The sequence below is a fragment of the Triticum aestivum genome, chromosome 5D, assembly GCF_018294505.1.
Source record: "Triticum aestivum cultivar Chinese Spring chromosome 5D, IWGSC CS RefSeq v2.1, whole genome shotgun sequence".
Lineage (NCBI taxonomy): Eukaryota > Viridiplantae > Streptophyta > Magnoliopsida > Poales > Poaceae > Triticum > Triticum aestivum.
In genome coordinates, this window is record NC_057808.1 from 370,317,161 (window position 1) to 370,336,635 (window position 19,475).

Sequence of the window (19,475 nt, forward strand, 5' to 3'; positions counted from 1 at the left end):
ATCAATGGTGACGGCGGCGTCGCTTGCATACAAAGCCGATGGTAGCAAAAAAAGGATTGCTGGTTCCAGCAAAAATCGAAGCCGGTGGAAGAAAAATTGGGGCTAGTTCCAGCAAAAATCGAAGCCGGTGGAAGCAGGCTGGTTCCAGCAAAAATCGAAGCCGGTGGAAGCAAAATTGGGGCTGGTTCCAGCAAAAACAAAAGACAGTGGAAGCAAAACTGGGGCTGGTTCCAGCGAAAACAAAAGACAGTTGTAGCAAAAAGATTGTTGGTTCCATCAAAAATTGAAAGCGGTGGTGGCAAAAATTGGGCTGGTCAGCAAAATCAAGATAGTAGAGTTGCATCCCTTTTGTGTCGGAGCTGGAACCGGCAAGTGGCAGAGCTGCAACCGGCTATAGGAGAGTTGCAATCGGCGAGCGGCGGAGCTGGAACGGGCTAGGTGTTCTCCTTCGCAGATGCGCGTCTTCCCGCTCCGCTACACGGCCGCCTGCTTGTTTGAAGCGTTGTGGCATCGCCGTTGTAACTCCGCGGCCTGTTGGTTGCAGCACACCGCGCACCGGCCGGCGATGGCTGGCTAACAGCAGGGCGGCTCATCGGGGCTTCAAGCGGCGCGCGGCGGCTCAGAAGAGAGAGATTGGGAAAGCAGAGATTAGTCATTGCGCGAGAGACGTGGGGACTGGGAAGATAAGAAAACGTGTGGCTGAGAGGCTTCGCAAGAGAAAGAACGAGATAAGAGACGCGTGGGCTGATTATGTGGTGGCTAGCGAGCGATGCGAGACCTCGTGTGCTGTTCGATCAGACGGCCCAGCAGCGAGTAAAGCGTTGTTGATCGGATGGCCGGCGAGCGACCGGCGCGAGCGTTAGCCGGCGCACCGGCCAGAAACGTTTCCCTTACACTATTGACCGCGTGAGTGGTGGTATGGTCACAAACTCAAACTCACAATCCGGGCGGGGGTACAGGCTAACAAATAGACGTTACTGTCAGCTCCATCACCATCGCAGGACTAGTTTGGCTTTTAAGAGCCTGTCTATATCAAAAATATACGCATATAAAATCTGAAATTTTGGAAATAACCGAACTTTTTTTGTCGTGACACAGCCGGAGCATACAGCCGCCGGACGTCGCACTGACTTGGCGGAGAGCCTGTCCCTCAGAGGGCGGCGGCGGAGGGGGCTCCAGCGCACGGACTGCATGACGGCCCAGTACGCGGCGTACCAGAGCTCCGCCACCAGCATGCCCAGCCACGCCGCCCTCCCCTCGCCGGCGGCCGGCACGTGCGTCGCCCGGTAGTAGAGCACCAGGAGTATCCCGGCGGCCACCGTGACGGCGTGGAGCCTGTACACCGCCCGGCCATCGTGCATCTCCGTCTCGAACAGCCTCCTGCTCCTCTCCATCTTCCAGTCTCGTCTATCGCTCTCTCGGTCTTTTGTGATTTGTCTAACTCGGAACTCCTGTAGATGATGGACAGGAGCACACGCATGTAGTTGTAGTGTACTGCCGACCAGGTGGAGGCGTGGACCTCCCCACCCCATACTCCACTGGTTTGGTGGACTGGATTGCCCGTCCCACTACCCCACTCCACGCGCGCGCACACACCCACCGACATGGCCACACCCGTGGCCCCGTAGGGCATCTCCAACATGACTCATCAAATCACCTCGATCCGACAGTCCAAACACTTTCGGACCTCCAATGCGGACGCACATTTTAGGTTGGACTGGTTTGGACATCCGAAATTCCAATGTCGGCCCCAAATCGGGGGCGGGAGAGTCTGGACATTTCGCTGCCTCGGCATCCGACAACCTGGGCCCATCTTTCCCATGTCTAGAACCCTCAGCATTGATGCCGCTCTCACCAGCTCGTTGCCTACCTGCATTTGAGTCTGGCCGGCGCGTCGCCCGAGAAGCTTACTTCAGCTTTAAAGTTGGTTGACCTCCCTTCCCAAGCCCTATCCTCACCCAGTCCTCCTCATCTCCTAAATCTACCGCACATTGCACCTCCAACGGCCATCACGATGGACAAGAAGATGCCCGAGGAGGAGAACGAGCGCACCGGGGCGTGGTGGTTGCTGGGCAGCTACCACTCGACGCAACCTCCGCCATGGCAGGACTCCGGGTCTGAGGAGAGCTTCGGATCCAATATGCGGCACTATCCCCAGTCACCGAGTCCGTCTTCGTCCACCGTGAAGGAGAAGTGGTTGTCGAGGAGGAGATCGACTAGGCTAACCTCGTGGGGAGGACTCGGCAGAGGAGCCGTCGTAGCCACCAATGTCGTGCGGTGGCGACAAATGGTGAGTTCCAGCAGCACATGCGGATTGCACTGCGGAACTCGTTGAGGGACTAGGGTCCGGCGCCATCATCCCCTCTATGCAACCACAGTGTCCAGATTAGACTCCGCATGTAGTCGTCCCTAATGCCAAATGGTGCCCGGCCCTAGTGAAGCAAGAGTCATCCCAGCCGAAGCTGCGTAGCCGCTTCGACTACTATCTGAGCGGTGGTGGCTCGCACCGCACATCGTCCTCGTCGTCGGGGGTCGGGAGATGTCTCACCAAGGCGGAGGCACGGCAGGAGTGGCACCGGGTGCAGTGCTTGGCAGTGTTCGCCAAGACCGGCGTGCCACCGCTCTAGGTCCTCACTGAGGCTTGGGCCTTCGATCGGTTCCGGACCACCAAGAAGATGGTTGCCCGTCGTCGGCGCCGTCTGAAGTAGCAACTCCTCCTTGTCGGGCTGGTTGAGACCGAGTGCTCGAACCGTCTCCAAGCTAACAAGAAGCAACCAAGGTGGAAGAGGCGACCGAGCGCGTCTGCGTCGTGAGCGTGACGCCCCGGCCATGGACAGATGCCGCGACGGCTGGAGTTGTATCCTCCACTGGTACGACTACGAAGACTCAAACGACGGTGACAATTGTGGTGCCGGTGGGCTTGGAGGCCATGCCTACGAGGTGGTCGTGCGCTACTTAGCCTAATTTTAGTTTAGTTATGTTAAGTTAAATTTTGAGTAGTTTAGATGAAACTTGTTAAATCTTATCTAATATGCATGTAATATATCATACTAGGTTTAATTTCATGTGTAATTCGTGTTTGAAATGTTCGGATGAGGGAAATTACGGAGACTATTTTGGATGGCCGGCTCCATCCAGATGTTGGTCATACAGTGCAATATATAACAGGTACCTTACACTAATTCAACAAAACTAAGTGAGACAAAGATCTAAAATCCAGAGTGAGAACACTCAGTGATTCGAGTACAATCCAGTGGCACCTTGCTTTGTCTGTACATTGGGATCTTTGTCCAATGGTCCAAATGGCTAGATGCTCTGTATCCACCTTTTTTTAGACAATCTCGCGAAACTTTATTAACTTGTCATAATGTTTACAGAGACGAAATGAAGATATCCCGGATGGCCTAACCACACATGACGGCCAACGCAAGGGAGAGAGAATGTTTCGCTAGATTGTGAGCTTCATAGTTTGAGCTCCTAAATTCATGACCTATATTACAAGATAAAAAGCTAGAAGAGTGTTCTGATATCTCCTGAAGTAGAGCTCCATAAGTAGCTAGCTTGCCATGATTCAACCTAATGGTCTGGTCCTATACGGGGCGGAGCTGGGCCCCGGGCACCCAGGGCCCAGGTCCGGGGCTTGCAAAATTTAACAGGCTACAATTATATAGCTTTTTCTGCAGGCCCGGGGTGCAGCCCAGTAAACAAATGAAAGCCCAAAGCCTTGATGGCCTGTCCTACGAGAAACGGACGCACGAACGAGGCAAGGCTGCCCCACGATCTACTCGCACGCACGAGGCAGAGGAACGTTTTTCTAAAAAAATGAGGGAGAGGAACGCAGTGCTGTTGCTGAAAAAAAGCTCGTGCGGCCGCCGCCGAGTCGCACACACACAGGATCAAATCTCCAGACTCCAGCGCTCGCGCCGCCGGCGATGCCTCCGCCCCCCAACCCCCTCCCCACTTTCCCCCTGCTCTCTGGCTCCCGGCCGCCGCCCCCTCTGTCCTGTGCGTCGTTCGCCCGGGCGCGCCATCCCTGCTGGTTGCTTCACTGCCAGCTGCAACACCTTGTAGTTTCCTTTGATGTTTTCTCTGCTCCCCTGATGCTTTTCACTTGTACCATGTTCTACTTATATCAGTGTATAAACTGGTCCGAACTGAAATTTAATTGAAATAGTGGGTGTATATGTATCCAGTCATATATCTAGTGTATTGTTGAACTCAAATTGATGTAGTTGCTAATTTAATTTCATACTGTAGAAAAATAAGATGAAGAGATTTTTTTTCACCAGTCTAGGGTATATCACTTATAGGTCTCGCAAAAGGCTTTTACCTTGTCGAAATGGTAAGTTTTTATATTTATATAGGTGATAATTGTTTCACTTGATGTTTATGCCTTCTCTTATGAAATTTTGCTTTTCATGTCTTGAAGGTGTTGGCTCTTCTTCCATCGTTGATGAGGTTATGTGAGGCACAGATGAAGCAAACCATTGATTGGTACACTTTTTCATCATGTACTGTTCTTTGTAGTTTTCAACTATGTTTTTATCCATTTTGTTGTATCGTTAAGTTTCGAGTTTAAATTCTAAATTTTTAGTGCAATTGAGCCATATTTTGTATGGGTATCTTTTGAGGTAACTATGTACGTTAAGTTTTTCCTCACCTCAAAAACTATTTTGGGCCCGGGGCTTGCCCCAATCCTGGCTCTGCCACTGCCTATACAAGTTGCTTCCTAGTAAAATGTATTGTAAAGAAATCTCTAATATTTCGATTCACATAGATGTGGTGATTTTGGGCACTGGAAAGTCTTCAACAAGTTACTTTCATAGTTAATATTCACACAAATACGTTGGTAAGAAAATATAGAAAAAATGTATTGTGAACCTATTTTTTCATCGGTACAATTTTGATTGATTATTGTGAAGAGTTTCCTCTTAGTTAGTGCTCTGGTTGGCAAGATCTAAGAAATGACAGGATACAAGAGAGGGAGAGATGGTTGAAAGGGGATCATGATTTGAGGTGGGTACAGGTGGGGATGAGAAGGGGTTAGGTGGAGCATTGTGGATGAAAATAGAGGGTTTATGCAAAATGTCCATGTCCTGGCCACCTTGCTAAATCTGGACGGCTCATTCTTTATTCAATGGTGCAGACGATTGGATCCAATGTATTCATGTGCCCACCTAAAACCCTGATTCTGTACAGGTTGCTCCCATACTGGGATTTTACTAGTGCTAGAGGAGACTGAGTTAGATCTGTCGTCGATTGCATCGGCGTTCTTGACATCTTCTGGTTGGGCATTTTTATTTTCACAGGGGTAATTTGATCCATGGTTAATCCCGAGTCGAAGGGCTTACGCAAATTGCCTCTGCCCAACCCGGGGCTGCACCACATATAAATACAGTTGCACATGAAACTATCAGAGCAAGTGTTTCGAGAGAACCATAAACCATACCAACTTGAGTACTTAATTACACACTGATGCCTCTTGTGGGACCTTAAACTATTGCTGGCAGTAAGGCCAACATCACAAAGCCAATAGAAGCTAGTGTAACTGGGAATGGTATTCTGCCTTTGTCCTTCCTCAGGAACATTGCTTCATAGAATGGGATACTGGTTATCACCACCATCCCACAGAGAATGAGCTGGGGGAAAAGTGCATCCAAGTGTATATTATTCCATCCAACTTTCATGACTTTACTTAGCCCTCCCAGCAGGCAAACAAGGTTGAGTAACGTGATAGTCCCGATGATCACATATTCTGGATCCGACGACCCGAATTCCATAATCTCTTGCTCATACCTCTTGGACTCGTCTTCATCGCTTACCTTCGGTGAAACCACAAAATTCATCTTTGACAGTCCAAGTAACTTCCGGAGATTGTCAAGGACTCCAAAGAGGTACGAGGTTATTCTTTTGACCAACCACATCCTCTGCCCATTCCACCATCCTTTCAGCGTGTCTCCAGATGATAGTGCCTCATATAGGCTGTACATGGTCTTCACACAGAAGACATATACGAAGGGTGCAATCCATGGACTTGTAATCTGAACGACACATGAATATTACATCAGTTTTTAATACAAAACATATATGTAACTAAGGTGAGGCTTTTTCATAGCATGAATCATTACCTCTGGGAAAAGGGGGGTGCCTTTGAGGAGGGCCAGTGAAGGGATGATAACATAATACAGCGTAGCGAGTGAGTTGGGTGCCCATAGTCCATAGATATGGTAGCCCATCTGATGTCGTAGCTTGGTTTTTCCATGCCCAAACAAGAACACGTTGTACTTGGAAAGGAAAATTGATAAGTTACCCTCGCTCCATCGCTTATGTTGCAATATTGTCTGAGCAAGTGTCGTTGGACCTACACCCATAAACGCTGGTTTTTTAGGATTGTTGTAGACCGACTCCCATCCTCTGCAATGTATTGCCAATCCGGTGATTACATCCTCCACCGCGCAACCATATTTTACCCCAATCTCATCTCCCCACTGTGTGCCATGTTCATATGTGCAGGCTGCTAAAGACTTGGCTTTCTCTTCAGTCTCATCTATGCTCTCTTGTAATTTGTCCTTGATCCCTGCATTCCAGTCTTCCTGGTAGTCTTTTGTGAACTTCCTGCCGCAAAGGATCTCCCTTCTGTGGAAACATCCGGTGCCAATATACAGAGGGCCACCCAAACTGTCCATACCACCCATCTCCACCTATTAGATTGAGTGGCCATGTTAGTGCCAATAATATAATATAAATGGAGAACATGAGAATGTAATTCAAGTTACAATTTGGCACTGCTGACCTCATTGATGACATGGAGGGAGTTCCCATATATATCATTCTTGCTCAGATTGTTATAGTTCTGAGGGTACTGCACAAATCCAATCTTGTGACCCATTTCTTCGTCAAGGAAGAAGCACAGTGCATCTCTGACCGCATCGTTGTTGTTGGAGTACATATCACAGTCCACATTCATGATGATAGGGCTGTTGCTTATCACTGATGATACCCTTATCTGCATTTCAGCGGAAAAATTGACACATTCTAATTAAGTCCATTATGACAAAAGCATTACAACCTTTCATGGAATAAAATTGTCATATAATTCCCTCAAAAAAATTGTCATCTAAACACCAATTCCACTCCAGTAAGCTAAATTGGTGTGGTGTCAAGCTACTCTCAGCCTCTCACTGTCTCTTGTTAGGCGGAGGGCAAAAGAAGGGGATCAGTGTATCACCAAGTGCTTTTAAGTATCAGCAAGTGCATACATTGGGTGTATGGTATTAGCTAACTTCTTTGTAGCTTCTGTACATTCAAAACCCAAAATTTATAGAAATCACAGTAGGGAAACCTACTGTCTTCCTAAAAAAATTGGGTGTATGCATATGATTTGTGATAACAGATATACGTTTGAATGCATGTATTGACCATTGTGTTTTGCATGCACCCATGAATATGGTGATCATTTTGGATTTTACTCTATGTCTTTGGTGTCACTAGAAGATGAGTAGACAATATCTACTCAAATTTGTGTGTATATAAGCATAGTCCAATTGCAACTTGGATTTCAATGCTGTGCAGCAGACATTGATTTGTTGCAGGTGCTACTCATATGAATGCATACTACAACCAGCACACCTCAGGAACTTGAGCCATGTGACAGGAGGTATGTAGTCCTTGTGCTCTGTGTAGCTTTATAGACATACCGCAAGTGACTGATGGGGCATCAATCAACTTTCCTATTGATTCTGGCACACATCTCGTTGCAACACATTCAGTGACAATAAGCCAAGGGACTATTTTCCTATTGAGGATTTCAGACTGTACCAACATATTTTAAGCATACATTCACTTCATTTGTTTCGCAAAAGGCTGAAGAATCGAGGTTCTTGCATTTTATCAACTTTCATTCTCTCAAATGCTTGGGAAATTTCTATTGTGGACTAGTGATACAATGAGGTGAAACTGAATGAAGAAAGCAGAGAACAACATTTTGGTTACTCTTGTCCAATAATGCAGTTTATCAAGAACTTCGGAATTATGAATTAGAATATGGTGCAGGTGCAGCTAGTATTTCGCCAAGAACCAGTATTAGAAAATGAGTTTACTAATGAAAACTATGAATCTTACAGTAAACTGTCTACTTAGCGTGACGGGGCAAGGTTAGTAAGTTTACCAAAGCATTCATTGCCCCAGCTTTGAAGTTGTGGTGGTGCTGAGGCCTCTTCTCACGCGCCATGTAAACAAGTGTTGGTAACACATTTCCGTCATTATCAACTGCATTTTGGTCCTTGCCATCTATCAGAATCTAACAAAAGAAACAAGTTTATAACTTCAAACTCCTGAATACCATGTAAGTTACTCCAAAATCATGGAAACCTTTACTCCATTCTGGAGGCATGACAGCTACCTGAACAATTGGCTGGTGATTCTTTGAGGTGATTTCCTGGTTCCATTCATGAAATCCTTTATGCTTTGCTTTGATTTCTTCAGGAATTTTGCCCGACATGACAGCCGTGTCTATTCGCTCAGTCATTTCGTCAAACATGTCCTGCCCAGAAGATGAAATAGTATCAGTTGCCATGCCAAATGTTGAGCACTATATATAATAATCTTGTCATCACCAGTGTGTCAACCCATTCCCTGTTCAATAGCCATTTGATGCATGTGTTTTAAAAAAAGAGAGATATTCTTAATATCTACTCACCTTGATCAATGACCATTCTTTTGGGGTGCACAATTCTTGATGCCCATCTGACTGTGAGAAGTAAGCGGCCGGTGACCTTGGCTCAATGTTATATCTCTTGCAGAATGGCAGCCAGTGCTTTGCAAACAAGGAGGCCTCCCACATGCCATAGAAAGTGAGAATCGAGCCTCCGTCGTCGGAAAGGTACACGCTTAATTTCTCGGGCGGGTAATTGTACGCCATGAGCGACAGGATGGTGGAGACGACGAGGCTTGGCGGCTCCGAATAGGGGTCTGCAGTGCACACAAAGATGTCCACAGAAGGTAGCCTTTCTCCGTGCCTTGTTCAAATGACAAATTAACCGTGTTAGTGCTGAGCATGACAAATATATGTTTGAATGATGAAGTATATGAAGTTATGAACACAGGTTCTCGGTTAACTGGTTTTTAAATTCAGTTTTGCTACCCAGGAGATGCAAATTGCTCTCTGGTTTGCCATGATGGGAGTGGGACGGTGTACCCTATCAGCTGATGAGTCCCGGAGGTTGGACCAAACCAGCCAACCGTACTGAAATTTAAATTCTGCAGCGTGTTCAGCGCTGATTTCGACCTGGTGGGTGGTATGCGTCATTCAGTCGTAAATGCATTTGCTCTAATGTACTAGGACTTTTTGTATACATCATGCTTAATAGACATCACCGTCAGCTTCCATCATTTTCACAAGATTAATGTACTGTCAAAAGCAGTCTTTGCCTCTCTAACAAAGACACGTATAAATCTGAAACTTGGAAATAACCAAAGTTTTTTTTTTCTTTTGCGGGAAAATAACCAAAGCTTTTGGCATGTTCGTAAGTTTTTTTGTCGTGTATTGATCAAATAAGAAGACAAATCTGTGATTTCGAAATACTGCGTATGCTACAGCGTGTCATCTTGTGGCATTAGTCATTAGCTACTCCCTCTGTCCCAAAATATAAGAACGTTTTTCATACTACACTACACTAGTATGAAAAATGTTCTTATATTTTGGGACGGAGGGAGTATATTTTACCGCCTTTGCTAATTCTGGTGTAACTGAACTCTTTTTTGGCGATCCCAGTCTTTTTTTGGGGGGCGATTCCTAGTCAGCGCACATACAAATCTGTAAAGTGCAAGCCTTCATGTATTATGCAAAACTGCAGATCATGGGCGCGGTCCCATTCGAATTGTGACAAATTGCGTGTCTTCCTTTCGATTTTTTGTTTTTCTCGGGGCATATCTTGTTTCAGCCCAGCCCACTAGTGAGAGATTAAAAATGATTAATCACCACTAGATGGAAAACCTAAAGGGCTACCAAAAAGTGCCTTAGAAATTTAAAAATGTTATAGTCGTTGCAGTGTTTTGAGGCACTGCTTTCCGGAAGTCCTAACCAACTGCTCTTGTATTTCCTGTATATCTTGTCGTAAGGAAGGTTGCTGAAAACTGATACTCCCTTCGTCCCAAAATAAGTAAGTGTCAAAGGGAGTACTCCACTATAGGAGTATCTTATTGAGAAAGACAAAATCATCTACTGTATCTTGTTGTGCATGGAACTGATGAGATGTCACTCACCACCTCGCTGGCACAGACCATGCATTAACTAAGATTGGTTGGTGCTGATGCGGCCGTCCACGCGCCCGCTGTGGTGCATGCGGCCCGCAAAACAAATCGGGACGCCGCGGTAGGTAACGCTAACGTAGACGCAAGCACGCACGGTGTACTCCTAGCCAGCCAGGGGTTGGCGCTGGAGGAGGCAACAGCAGCACTCGTGTAGCTACTGGTGGGCAGTGCAACCATGCCACGACAGCACACGTTTGCTCTGCCTTCGTTGCCACTGAGGTGCTGACCAGGTACGTAGGTCCCCGCGCGCTGGACGCCATTAATCACTGCCGTTCTGGCTGACCGCTGCCTTGCCGGCCGGTATATCAAGCCATGGGCCGGGCCTCTTCCTTAAAATGCCAATATGCCAAGCCCAAGCCCGTCCAGGGCCTGCCGGTGGGCTCAAAACTCAGGCCCAAGCCCGGCCCATGGCCAAGCCCATTGGGCCTAGGCCCTGGATTTTAGGGCCGGGCCTGGATGGGCCGACAGGGCCGGCCCTGAGATGGCCAGGACTACCGGCCGGCAACGGTAAGCAAAGCTGTCCTGCCCGGCGGCCCGTTAGCCGGCCGGCACACGCACGGACAAGTGCATGTGGGAGGGACGTGGCGGTTTCTTCTTCTTCTTCAGATAAAGGCAGGCAAGATGAGCAGCACTCTCTCTGGTAGTACTACACAAGTCCTACGTACGGCGACGACGACGTGTCACCTCAGCTACGTACGTACGGATTAGTAGGCAACCAAGTAGTGGTAGGAGTAAGCAAGGGAAACACGCACGCACGCACGTACGCCTGCGCGCATCTGCATGATATACTATCTCTTGTTTCAAAGAAGAAAAGAAGAAGAAGAAAACTGCGTGGCATGTGACTCGATCATGCCATGCGGCCGCGCGCGCGCCGTTGGTGAGTCGGCCGGTCGTCGTAACACGGACGGATCATGCACGGACGGGACGTGGCGCGTACCTGGCGGCGAGCCTGTCGATGAAGGGGCGGCGGCGGACGGGGCTCCAGCGCACGGACTGCGTGACCACCCAGTAGGCGGCGTACCAGAGCTCCGCCGCCAGCATGCCCAGCCACGCCGCCCTCCCCTCGCCGGCGGCCGGGACGCGCGTCGCCCGGTAGTACAGCAGCAGGAGGATCCCGGCGGCCACCGTGACGGCGTGGAGCCTGTACGCCGCCCGGCCCCCGTGCGTCTCCGTCTCGAACAGCCTCCTGCTCCTCTCCATCTATGCTAGCTAGCTCACTCTCTCCTGTCGATCGATAGAGCTGTCTCGAACGCTTGTGTGTGTATGGTGGCTGGAGGCGCTCGCGTACGCCACGCACATATATGGTGGCTGGAGGCGCTCGCGTACGCCACGCACATATATGGTGGCTGGGAAGGCCGGAGCCCGGAGGCCTTGCGATCAGCAGTGACGCTAGCGGCTAGCCGGGCCGGTCCAGCTCTCTCTCTCGATCAGATGGCGTCTAATTGGCCACGCACCCGCGCGTGGCCATAGGACACACAGTTGGCTCTGGCGGCTCTGTGCTGTGCACCCATCTAAAACGTGCGCCTGCGCCTGCGTACGTGCACATGGCGCCGGTCTCCTCGCGCAGTGCACGGCTCTGAGCCCACGGCTCTGTCCCTGTGCGGCTGAATCCTTTGGATCGACCAGCATACGTGCGGACGTAGGCCTCCTCTGGTGCTCGCCTTGGTTACGTGCCAGGACTCCTCCAGAGGCAGGCATGCAGTGTCTCATGCGCATGCATGGATGCGCTTCAACCGATCATCACCAGCTCGCTGAATCCACGGAGAAGACCCGTCGGTCGGTTCCCTGACGTACTACTACGCACGAGAGCGGGAAGAAGCATTGATGAGTGATCAAGGAGTCGTCCTCGGGGACCCGGCCGGTCCATTCCTGGAGATACGGACTGTTGGTGGGTTCCTGCACAAATTTGCATTACTGTACTTAAAACGTGGGTAAGGCTGGCCATAGTGGGGTAACAACAGTACTATCATGTACATGGGACTCGCAAACATGCTTAGGCTGGCCATAGTGGGGTAACATAAGTAGTATTATGCACTTGGGACTTGCAAACATGCTTATGTGGCAGGCAATTAAAGAAAAAAGAGATGGTTATAGTAACATAGATAGATACCGTAACATAATAAATGTGATGCTACTATGTGTCATGCATGGCAATAAATGAGACCACTTATGATACTAATGTATACTACTATGCACTATACAGGTAGTAACATAGACTAGTAACATATACATGGCAGATAATTAAAGAAGAGAGAAAGAGTCATAGTAACATAGATAGATACCGTGACATAATAAATGTTATGCTACTATGTGTCATGCATGGCAATAAATAAGACCGTCTATGATACTATTTTATGATACTATGCACTACGGATGTATCATACACTAGTATTATATGCATGATAATAGTATATGTTACTCCTTACTATGACCAGACTAACAGTGCGTGTCAGGTTCCGATCTGACTTGTATGTATGTCGGCAGTTAGCAGCCGGGGGCCTTGGATCTACTTACCATCTAATGGTAGGCAGCATTTTTATGAAATTATGTAACTGACAGGTAGATATCGATCGGCTATCTGGCTTCTCTTCCCCGGCTAAACCGGCGACGCAACCGAGGGAATGTGTGCGTGCGGCACGCAGCTGCACCAGCCTACCGCCGACGAAGAAGCACACGTCCTGTTCGTCCATCCGTGTCCGGCCGCGAGCGCTCGATGCGCCGTGTAGCGACGGACGAGCGTACCAGCCGCCTATTTCTGCTTCACTGACGTGCGTACGTGTGTGCCGCTGTACGTGGCCGGGCGGGCGCGGGCGACGATATCTGTCTGCTGCCATCCAGAACGTGCGGCTTCGTACGTGCCGTGCATGTGCCGCTGGTCTCCTTGCGCGTTGCACGATTTGTTGCATGTCTGATCCCCACGCCCTGTGCTTTGGGTCGACCAGCACGCACGCAATCCAGGTGGGTAGTTTTGTGTCCTAATTAACGAAAGTCCCACGGAACGAGACGAGACTGGACGGAAGAAATTTCTCACTTACAACCTATACGCATGTTATTATTATTATTTTTAGAATTTTTTCATTCATATCACGAATCCGTACAAAGAAGTTGACCCTTACAAGCACACTGAAACGCAAACACAAAGAATCATGAACACCTAGAGTACCCTAAGACAATCATAACACAATAAGATCTCCGAAGCCCTGTGTCATCATCCCTGAATGTTGAGAGAAGACCCCTGCAGCAGAAGGATCTGCAACCAGTCGCAAGCAGGTCATCATCTTCGACCACGGTACAATTGCCGCCACGCTGCTTCCTCCTTTCTTGACACCAGCGCTGAGAGGGCATGGACATCAATCCAACACACCTGCAACAGTCGTCGCCATCTTTGGCTTTGAGTACCGCGAAAAGTGTCCCTTCCGGAAGGAAGAGAACTCGAGTCATCCGACCGGTCCAGCACCGCGGTCGGGCCATCCGCCCTGACAAAGCAGGATCTCCCACCAGCATCAGCGCAGAGGAAGGAGAAGAACAGCAGCAGCAAATCATACCAACAAGGAAGAAGAAGGGTCTTCGTCTCCCTGCATCCATCGTCCATCTGAGGACCCAAACGGCCAGTGCCGATGGACCTCCAGCCACCAAAGCCCGCGACCTCGACGAGACCCGGGGATCCCCAACTCCGCTGGCTCCTAGACGAAGGCAAAAGCCTCGCCTGACCGCGAACGGAGCCCGGAGAAACTTATTCCGACGCGACACCACCGCAACGGCCTCGGCAGCGTCTCCCTCAACCCTAACCCTACCACACACCCACCTAGCGAACAGACCCAAGATTCCTCCTTCCTCCCACCGCCGGAGCGGCCGACGGAGAGAGAGGGAACCGGCGGCGTCACCGGCGACGCGCAAGGGAACCCTCGTCGCCTCCCTGATCGCCTGTGCGATCCTACTTTTCCGCTGTGTTGGTTCGATTGGCTGGGGCCAAGTCAACCTATACGCATGTTATTCATGTACCAATAGATAGATAGATGCCCACGCAAAATTCGTGCATCGGACACGATCGAGAACGTCCATCCGTCCGTCTCTCACCTACGTACGTGTCAGGAGCAGGACTCCTCCGGCGCTCTGAGGACGTGCGTCCGGTGTGAGGATGGATACTACAGACTGGATATATGCAGCATGCAGTGTAAAAAAAGGCTAACCCAAAGGCTAATCCTCGTTGGCTTTTCTTTAACTCCGTGAGCACCGCGACTCAAATTCGGATGGGCTGGCAGCAACTACACAGGAGTACATGAGAGAAGTAGCTAACTGCCAAGCGCTTAGCTCCTGCTTCAAGGCCGGAAGCGTCGCTTAGCGTAACGATCGCCGTATGTCTCTCTCGGCTGCCCCCCTCTCTCTCTCCACGGGAGGAAACCCGTCAGGCACTTGGGACCCGGCCGGGCCGGTCGGAGTCAAGACGACGGACAGTGCACCGACGGATAGCGTCTACTTACACTTAATAACTGCGGACTAGCGATCATAGATGGATTATGGTGGTGTTTGGTTCTCTGCTCCTAGAACTTTTTCTAATTCTTAGGACTTTTTGAAAAAGACTCTTAAGGAGGTGCTTCTAAAGACTTTTAGTAAAAAGTTCCAAAAAAGTCTCACCCTGTTTAGTTTGCTAGGAATTTCTTCTAGTCCCAACACAAAAAAGTTCCTGGAACCAAACACCCGCTATATTTCTGGACCAGATCGCATCCGCCACTGCTATACACTAATAATCCCGTATACTTTCTGTCACTACCTCAGAAAATGCGGGGCACAGTGTCAGGGTTCCAACTTTTGCTATTACTACTATTTAGGAATATATGCATCATTATACTAATGCATGTTGTATGTGGGGTTTGATGTACTCCCTTCGTCCGGGTGCATAGGGCATCTAACAAAAAATTAGTGTTTCACATATATAAGTCACCGTGCTTAGAAGAAGCTCCTCGTTCCCCCGATCATTTGTTTTTATTTTATTTTACATACTGCTATTTTCATTGGCTGACACATTAAATAGGATTTGCATAATGGTATTACGGAATTAATGACATGGAAAATCAACATATTGATTCCAAAAAAAAGACAGGTTGGCTCTTCCCAGTTTTTCAAACGGGCCAAATAGGAGTAATTATTGCCATTTTTTGGTTTCATATTCTCCATCCGATCTTCGTCGTCGTCGTCATCGTGGTCCCTCCAGCGACGGTACAACGCCGGAGGGCCGCGGCAGCCTTATCCGTGGCTGCTTGCCGCTCGCAGAGGAGCCGCTCCGCCTCCTGCTGCACCGTGCGGAGTGCCACTGCGGCCACCATCGACTTGGCCTTCGGAGCCTCAGCGGCAGCCTTGCCGCGACCGGCGTTGGCGGAGCAGTCGCTAAGCGGCGACGCCTGGCGGTCGTCTCCGCGGTGGTCACGGAGTGGTCAAGCACCCACGCGGCAGCGAGGTCTGGGTCGTTGCGGACTCAATCCGGCACCACGCCGCTCTTGGCGAATGCAGAGCGACGACTGGCATTGCGCCGTCCGCTCCTGCTGCCGAGCCACGTGCTCCGCCTCAGATACGACGGCCCTCGAGCCCGAGGGATCGCCGAGGTAGTGGAGGTGGCGGGCACGCGCTTTCTTGATCGCGGTTGGCAACTCCTCGAGGCAGTGGGAGCACAGCGGTGACAAAGGCGCGTCGATGCGGCCCTATCGGCTGCGTTGCGGGGGCGCATGCTCCTCATTCACGCAGTGTCCTATCTGGACGCCGCGGTGGTGCGGGGGCGAGGCCGGCTCCTCCTTCACCGGCAGGAGCATGGATGTCGGCTCGGGTTTGACGTGGTGGCGCGGCGGGGACCGCGGCTCCTCCTTCATGCGCACTGGCAATGGCAGTGACGGCCCCATATAACGGAGCGGCCACTCGTCATTATCTCGATCTGACGGGCGAAATCTTTGTCCGTCAGAGCGGCCTCCTTGAGGAGTTGGGGCGGCTGCGGCGGCGGCGCCTGGTCCTCCTCGTCACTGCAGCAGATGACGATCCCCTCCTTGACGGAGGAACCGGCCGTCGTCGACGTTGACGGGCCCGGAGAGCGTCTGCAGCAGCGCCAAGAACCGTCGGAGGTGGAGCTTCCACCTACTCCGCCTGCCGGTGCGGAGCACCACGACTACGGCATCGCCGGAGTTTGGGCCGGAGAGGGAGGGGGGCTCGGGCACGGAGACAGGGGAGGGGAGGGGGGCGGTGCTCGGGGATGGGGTGGTGCATCTCCGGCGCACGGTTTAAATAGCCGTGGCGAGGCCCGCGTGAAGGGCCGTTCAGCCGCTTCAGTGCGGTGCAGCGGCCGAAGTTGGTTCCTCGGGAACCTGCATCCGCATTGAGGCCCTGTTTGGTTCATCAGTCCTAGGACTTTTTTTAGTCCCAACTAAAAAGTTGCTAGTCCCTAAAAAGTCTCTACCTGTTTGGTTCCTGGGGCTAAACATGGATTAAAAGACCATGTTACAACTAAAAGTCCCAAAAAGACTCTCCCTGAGGGTCTTCTTTCATAAGTCTCGAATGCCCACTTTAAGTCCCTATAAGTCCCTTCTATTTGGTTTAGATTGGACTAAAAAGAGACTTTTTTAAGTCCCTACATCAATAAGTCCCTGTAAACAAACACCCCCTGAAGCAGCGGCTGCCGAGAGGTCGTGTCGGTTTGCGTCGCCCTCCATCCCTCCCTGGTCACATCGCAACATCCATGCCGGCCTCCGCATGCTCTCGGCCGGCATGAATGCGGCGTGGTAAGCGGCGCGTGTATCGGAAGAAAAGCGCGGGAGGGGCAGGTGACTGGTTTTTGGCGGGCCAGGATGGTCTGAAGTGTGCGTAGGATCGATCCGGACTCCTGCAAACCTACCCACGTCTGTCTCCGGTTTGCAGGGGTAAATCGTGTCCGGACTGCGCCGGAGCAATACAGATCGGCGTTGGATGATTTTCATGGTCGAACAGCGCGGTCCGGACGCAGCGGGAGATTTGGGGGCCGCCTTGGAGATGTCGTTGGACTAAAAAAGATAAAAAAAATATATAAAGCGTGCTCCTGCGTACGCGCACGTGGTGCCGGTCTCCTTGGGCAGTGCACGACTATGATTCCACGGCCCTGTCCCTGGGTCTCTCGCCTGCGTTACGTGCCAGGACTCCTCCGGTGCTCGATCTGACGTCCGGTGTGATGTGAGGAGGATGGATGGATAAGCCTCGACCGCTATCGTCCTTGAACAGTGCAGCACAGGCATGCAGACGCAGTGTCACGCCGCACATACATGATACGTACGTACATGCATTACCGATCAATAATCGGCAGCCTCACTGAGTCCACGGAGAAAAACCGTCGGTCGGTCCCCTGACGTACTACGTAAACATGAGAGCGGCCGGGGAGGGCATTGATGATCGAGTGATCAACTAGTCGCCCTCGGGGACCCCGCCGGTCCATTTCCTGGAGATACGGGTGCATGCATGATTGGTGGGTTCCTGGACAAAATTGCATTACACAATGTGGCGTAAATAGTACGTGACCGTGTCAGGATTCCGACTTCGATCTAGTCTAGGCAGAGATATTTACTATATGAAATTATTTGTCGATCGCCGACTCTAGCCAGCTAGCAGGTGGAGCAGTGATCGTATTTTGTATAATACAATGTAAGACGATTTTTGACACTGTACTAGTATGGAGTACTAGTAATTGTTGCTGGTAGGGTATATGATCACGCGAGCAAAATAAATTGCTTCTCGTCGTTGTGGCGCCGTGCCCCTCTACGTCGAGCACACAGCCCAGAGAGATCGAGTGCATACGCAACGAGCACAAGGATAGGATAGACACAAATTATGTAACTGATGGGTAGACATCGATCGGCTGTCTGGCCTCTCTTCTCGGGCTAAGTTGGCGACGCAACCGAGGGAGATGAAGACCACCCAATCGGGGCTCCGGGCAAATACGCATGGATGTCTCACTAAACTAACCGGAGTACGTACGTAGCGAAGAACGTGTGTGGCACGCAGTTGCTACAGCCTACAGCCAACGAAGAAGCAAGCGTACTGGGTACGTCCTCTGCCCGTCCATCCGTGTCCGGCCGTGGTGTAGCGACGGACGAGCGTGCTTCCGTGACGTACATGTGCCGCCGTACGTGGCCGGGTGGGTGCGGGCGACGATTCAGTAATCCAGCCCTTGAAGCTGAGAATGTGTTCAATCTCCCGGTTCATTTCTTGTTGGATGGTGGATGCTCATCATCGTCATCATCTCGACTTCTTCGTACGAGTCCGACGAATCGAAGAACTTCTTTTGAATCAATTCATCCAGCTCTCTCGGTCCTCCTCATCGATGAAGCGTCTGAATTCATCGTTTTGCCTACAAAACAATCACAAAAAGCTAGTCGGACAACGTGTCGAACAGATGAAGGGCAAGTGCAGTCCGAGAGTAGTCGGAGCGTGCTGCGGCGGCGTCCGGGCCGGCGAGAATGGAGGGGAGGAGTGTTGTGACAGTGCTGGCAACACTGGGGGCTCAATACGGCGGCGGGGCAAGGGTGGTGCCGGAGCTAAGGTCGGGTCGGCTGTGGTTTGTACTTCCAGTGAATTTTGATAATAGGCCTTAACATTCTTCGAAGAAAAAAAGCAAACATGCAGGCATGCACTACCAACCAAATAAAAGAGGCGCATTTAAATACCAAAGAAAAAAGAGCATGGGTGCCTACCGCATACATGCATGGCCAAACGAGGGAGCTTGAGCCTAGCCAGAGGAAAAGCAAGCATGCACGACCAACCAAGGGAAAGCGAGGCGCACTTCAAAATTCCAAAGATAAAGGAGCTTGATGCGCATGAATTAAGTACCAAAATCCAGTGAAAACCCAAACACAAATTAATCCTTTAGAAGTCCAAAGTCATTATTCGGATTCTCCAAGAGAAAAAGCAAGCGCGTTAATGGAGCAACTCATATACATCTTTTTACATCTCGGTGTGCCCACGGCTGCATTTTCATAGATTTCTCTTTTAGTGTATGAGGGCTAGAGTGAATAAATTTGGAAAGAGCGGAATGAGAATCTTAAAGAGTACTTTCAGAGTCCAAGGTCATTATTAGGATTTTGTAAGAAAAAAACAAGCACGATAATGGAGCAGTTTTTGCTCATATGCATTTTTTACACCTCGGTGTGTGCCCGCGT

The 19,475-nt window shown here is 50.3% G+C and overlaps 1 protein-coding gene across 2 annotated transcripts in view; it reads right to left on the reverse strand.

Moving 5' to 3' along the window:
* LOC123121831 (cellulose synthase-like protein E6) overlaps window positions 1-11,630 on the reverse strand; it is a 36,902-nt gene extending 25,272 nt beyond the window's left edge. The window contains exons 1-7 of one of the 2 annotated variants that reach the window (XM_044541896.1): window positions 11,249-11,623; window positions 8,699-9,017; window positions 8,402-8,542; window positions 8,168-8,299; window positions 6,794-7,006; window positions 6,129-6,701; window positions 5,412-6,041 (exon numbers count right to left, since the gene is read on the reverse strand). In XM_044541896.1, coding sequence (XP_044397831.1) covers window positions 5,493-6,041; window positions 6,129-6,701; window positions 6,794-7,006; window positions 8,168-8,299; window positions 8,402-8,542; window positions 8,699-9,017; window positions 11,249-11,511 — 2,190 coding nt within the window. In that variant the 5' untranslated portion in view covers window positions 11,512-11,623 and the 3' untranslated portion in view covers window positions 5,412-5,492. Of the gene's footprint in view, window positions 1-5,411; window positions 6,042-6,128; window positions 6,702-6,793; window positions 7,007-8,167; window positions 8,300-8,401; window positions 8,543-8,698; window positions 9,018-11,248 lie in introns of those variants that run through there. The other variant, XM_044541897.1, reaches the window with a different exon arrangement.
* Window positions 11,631-19,475: the final 7,845 nt, after the last annotated feature.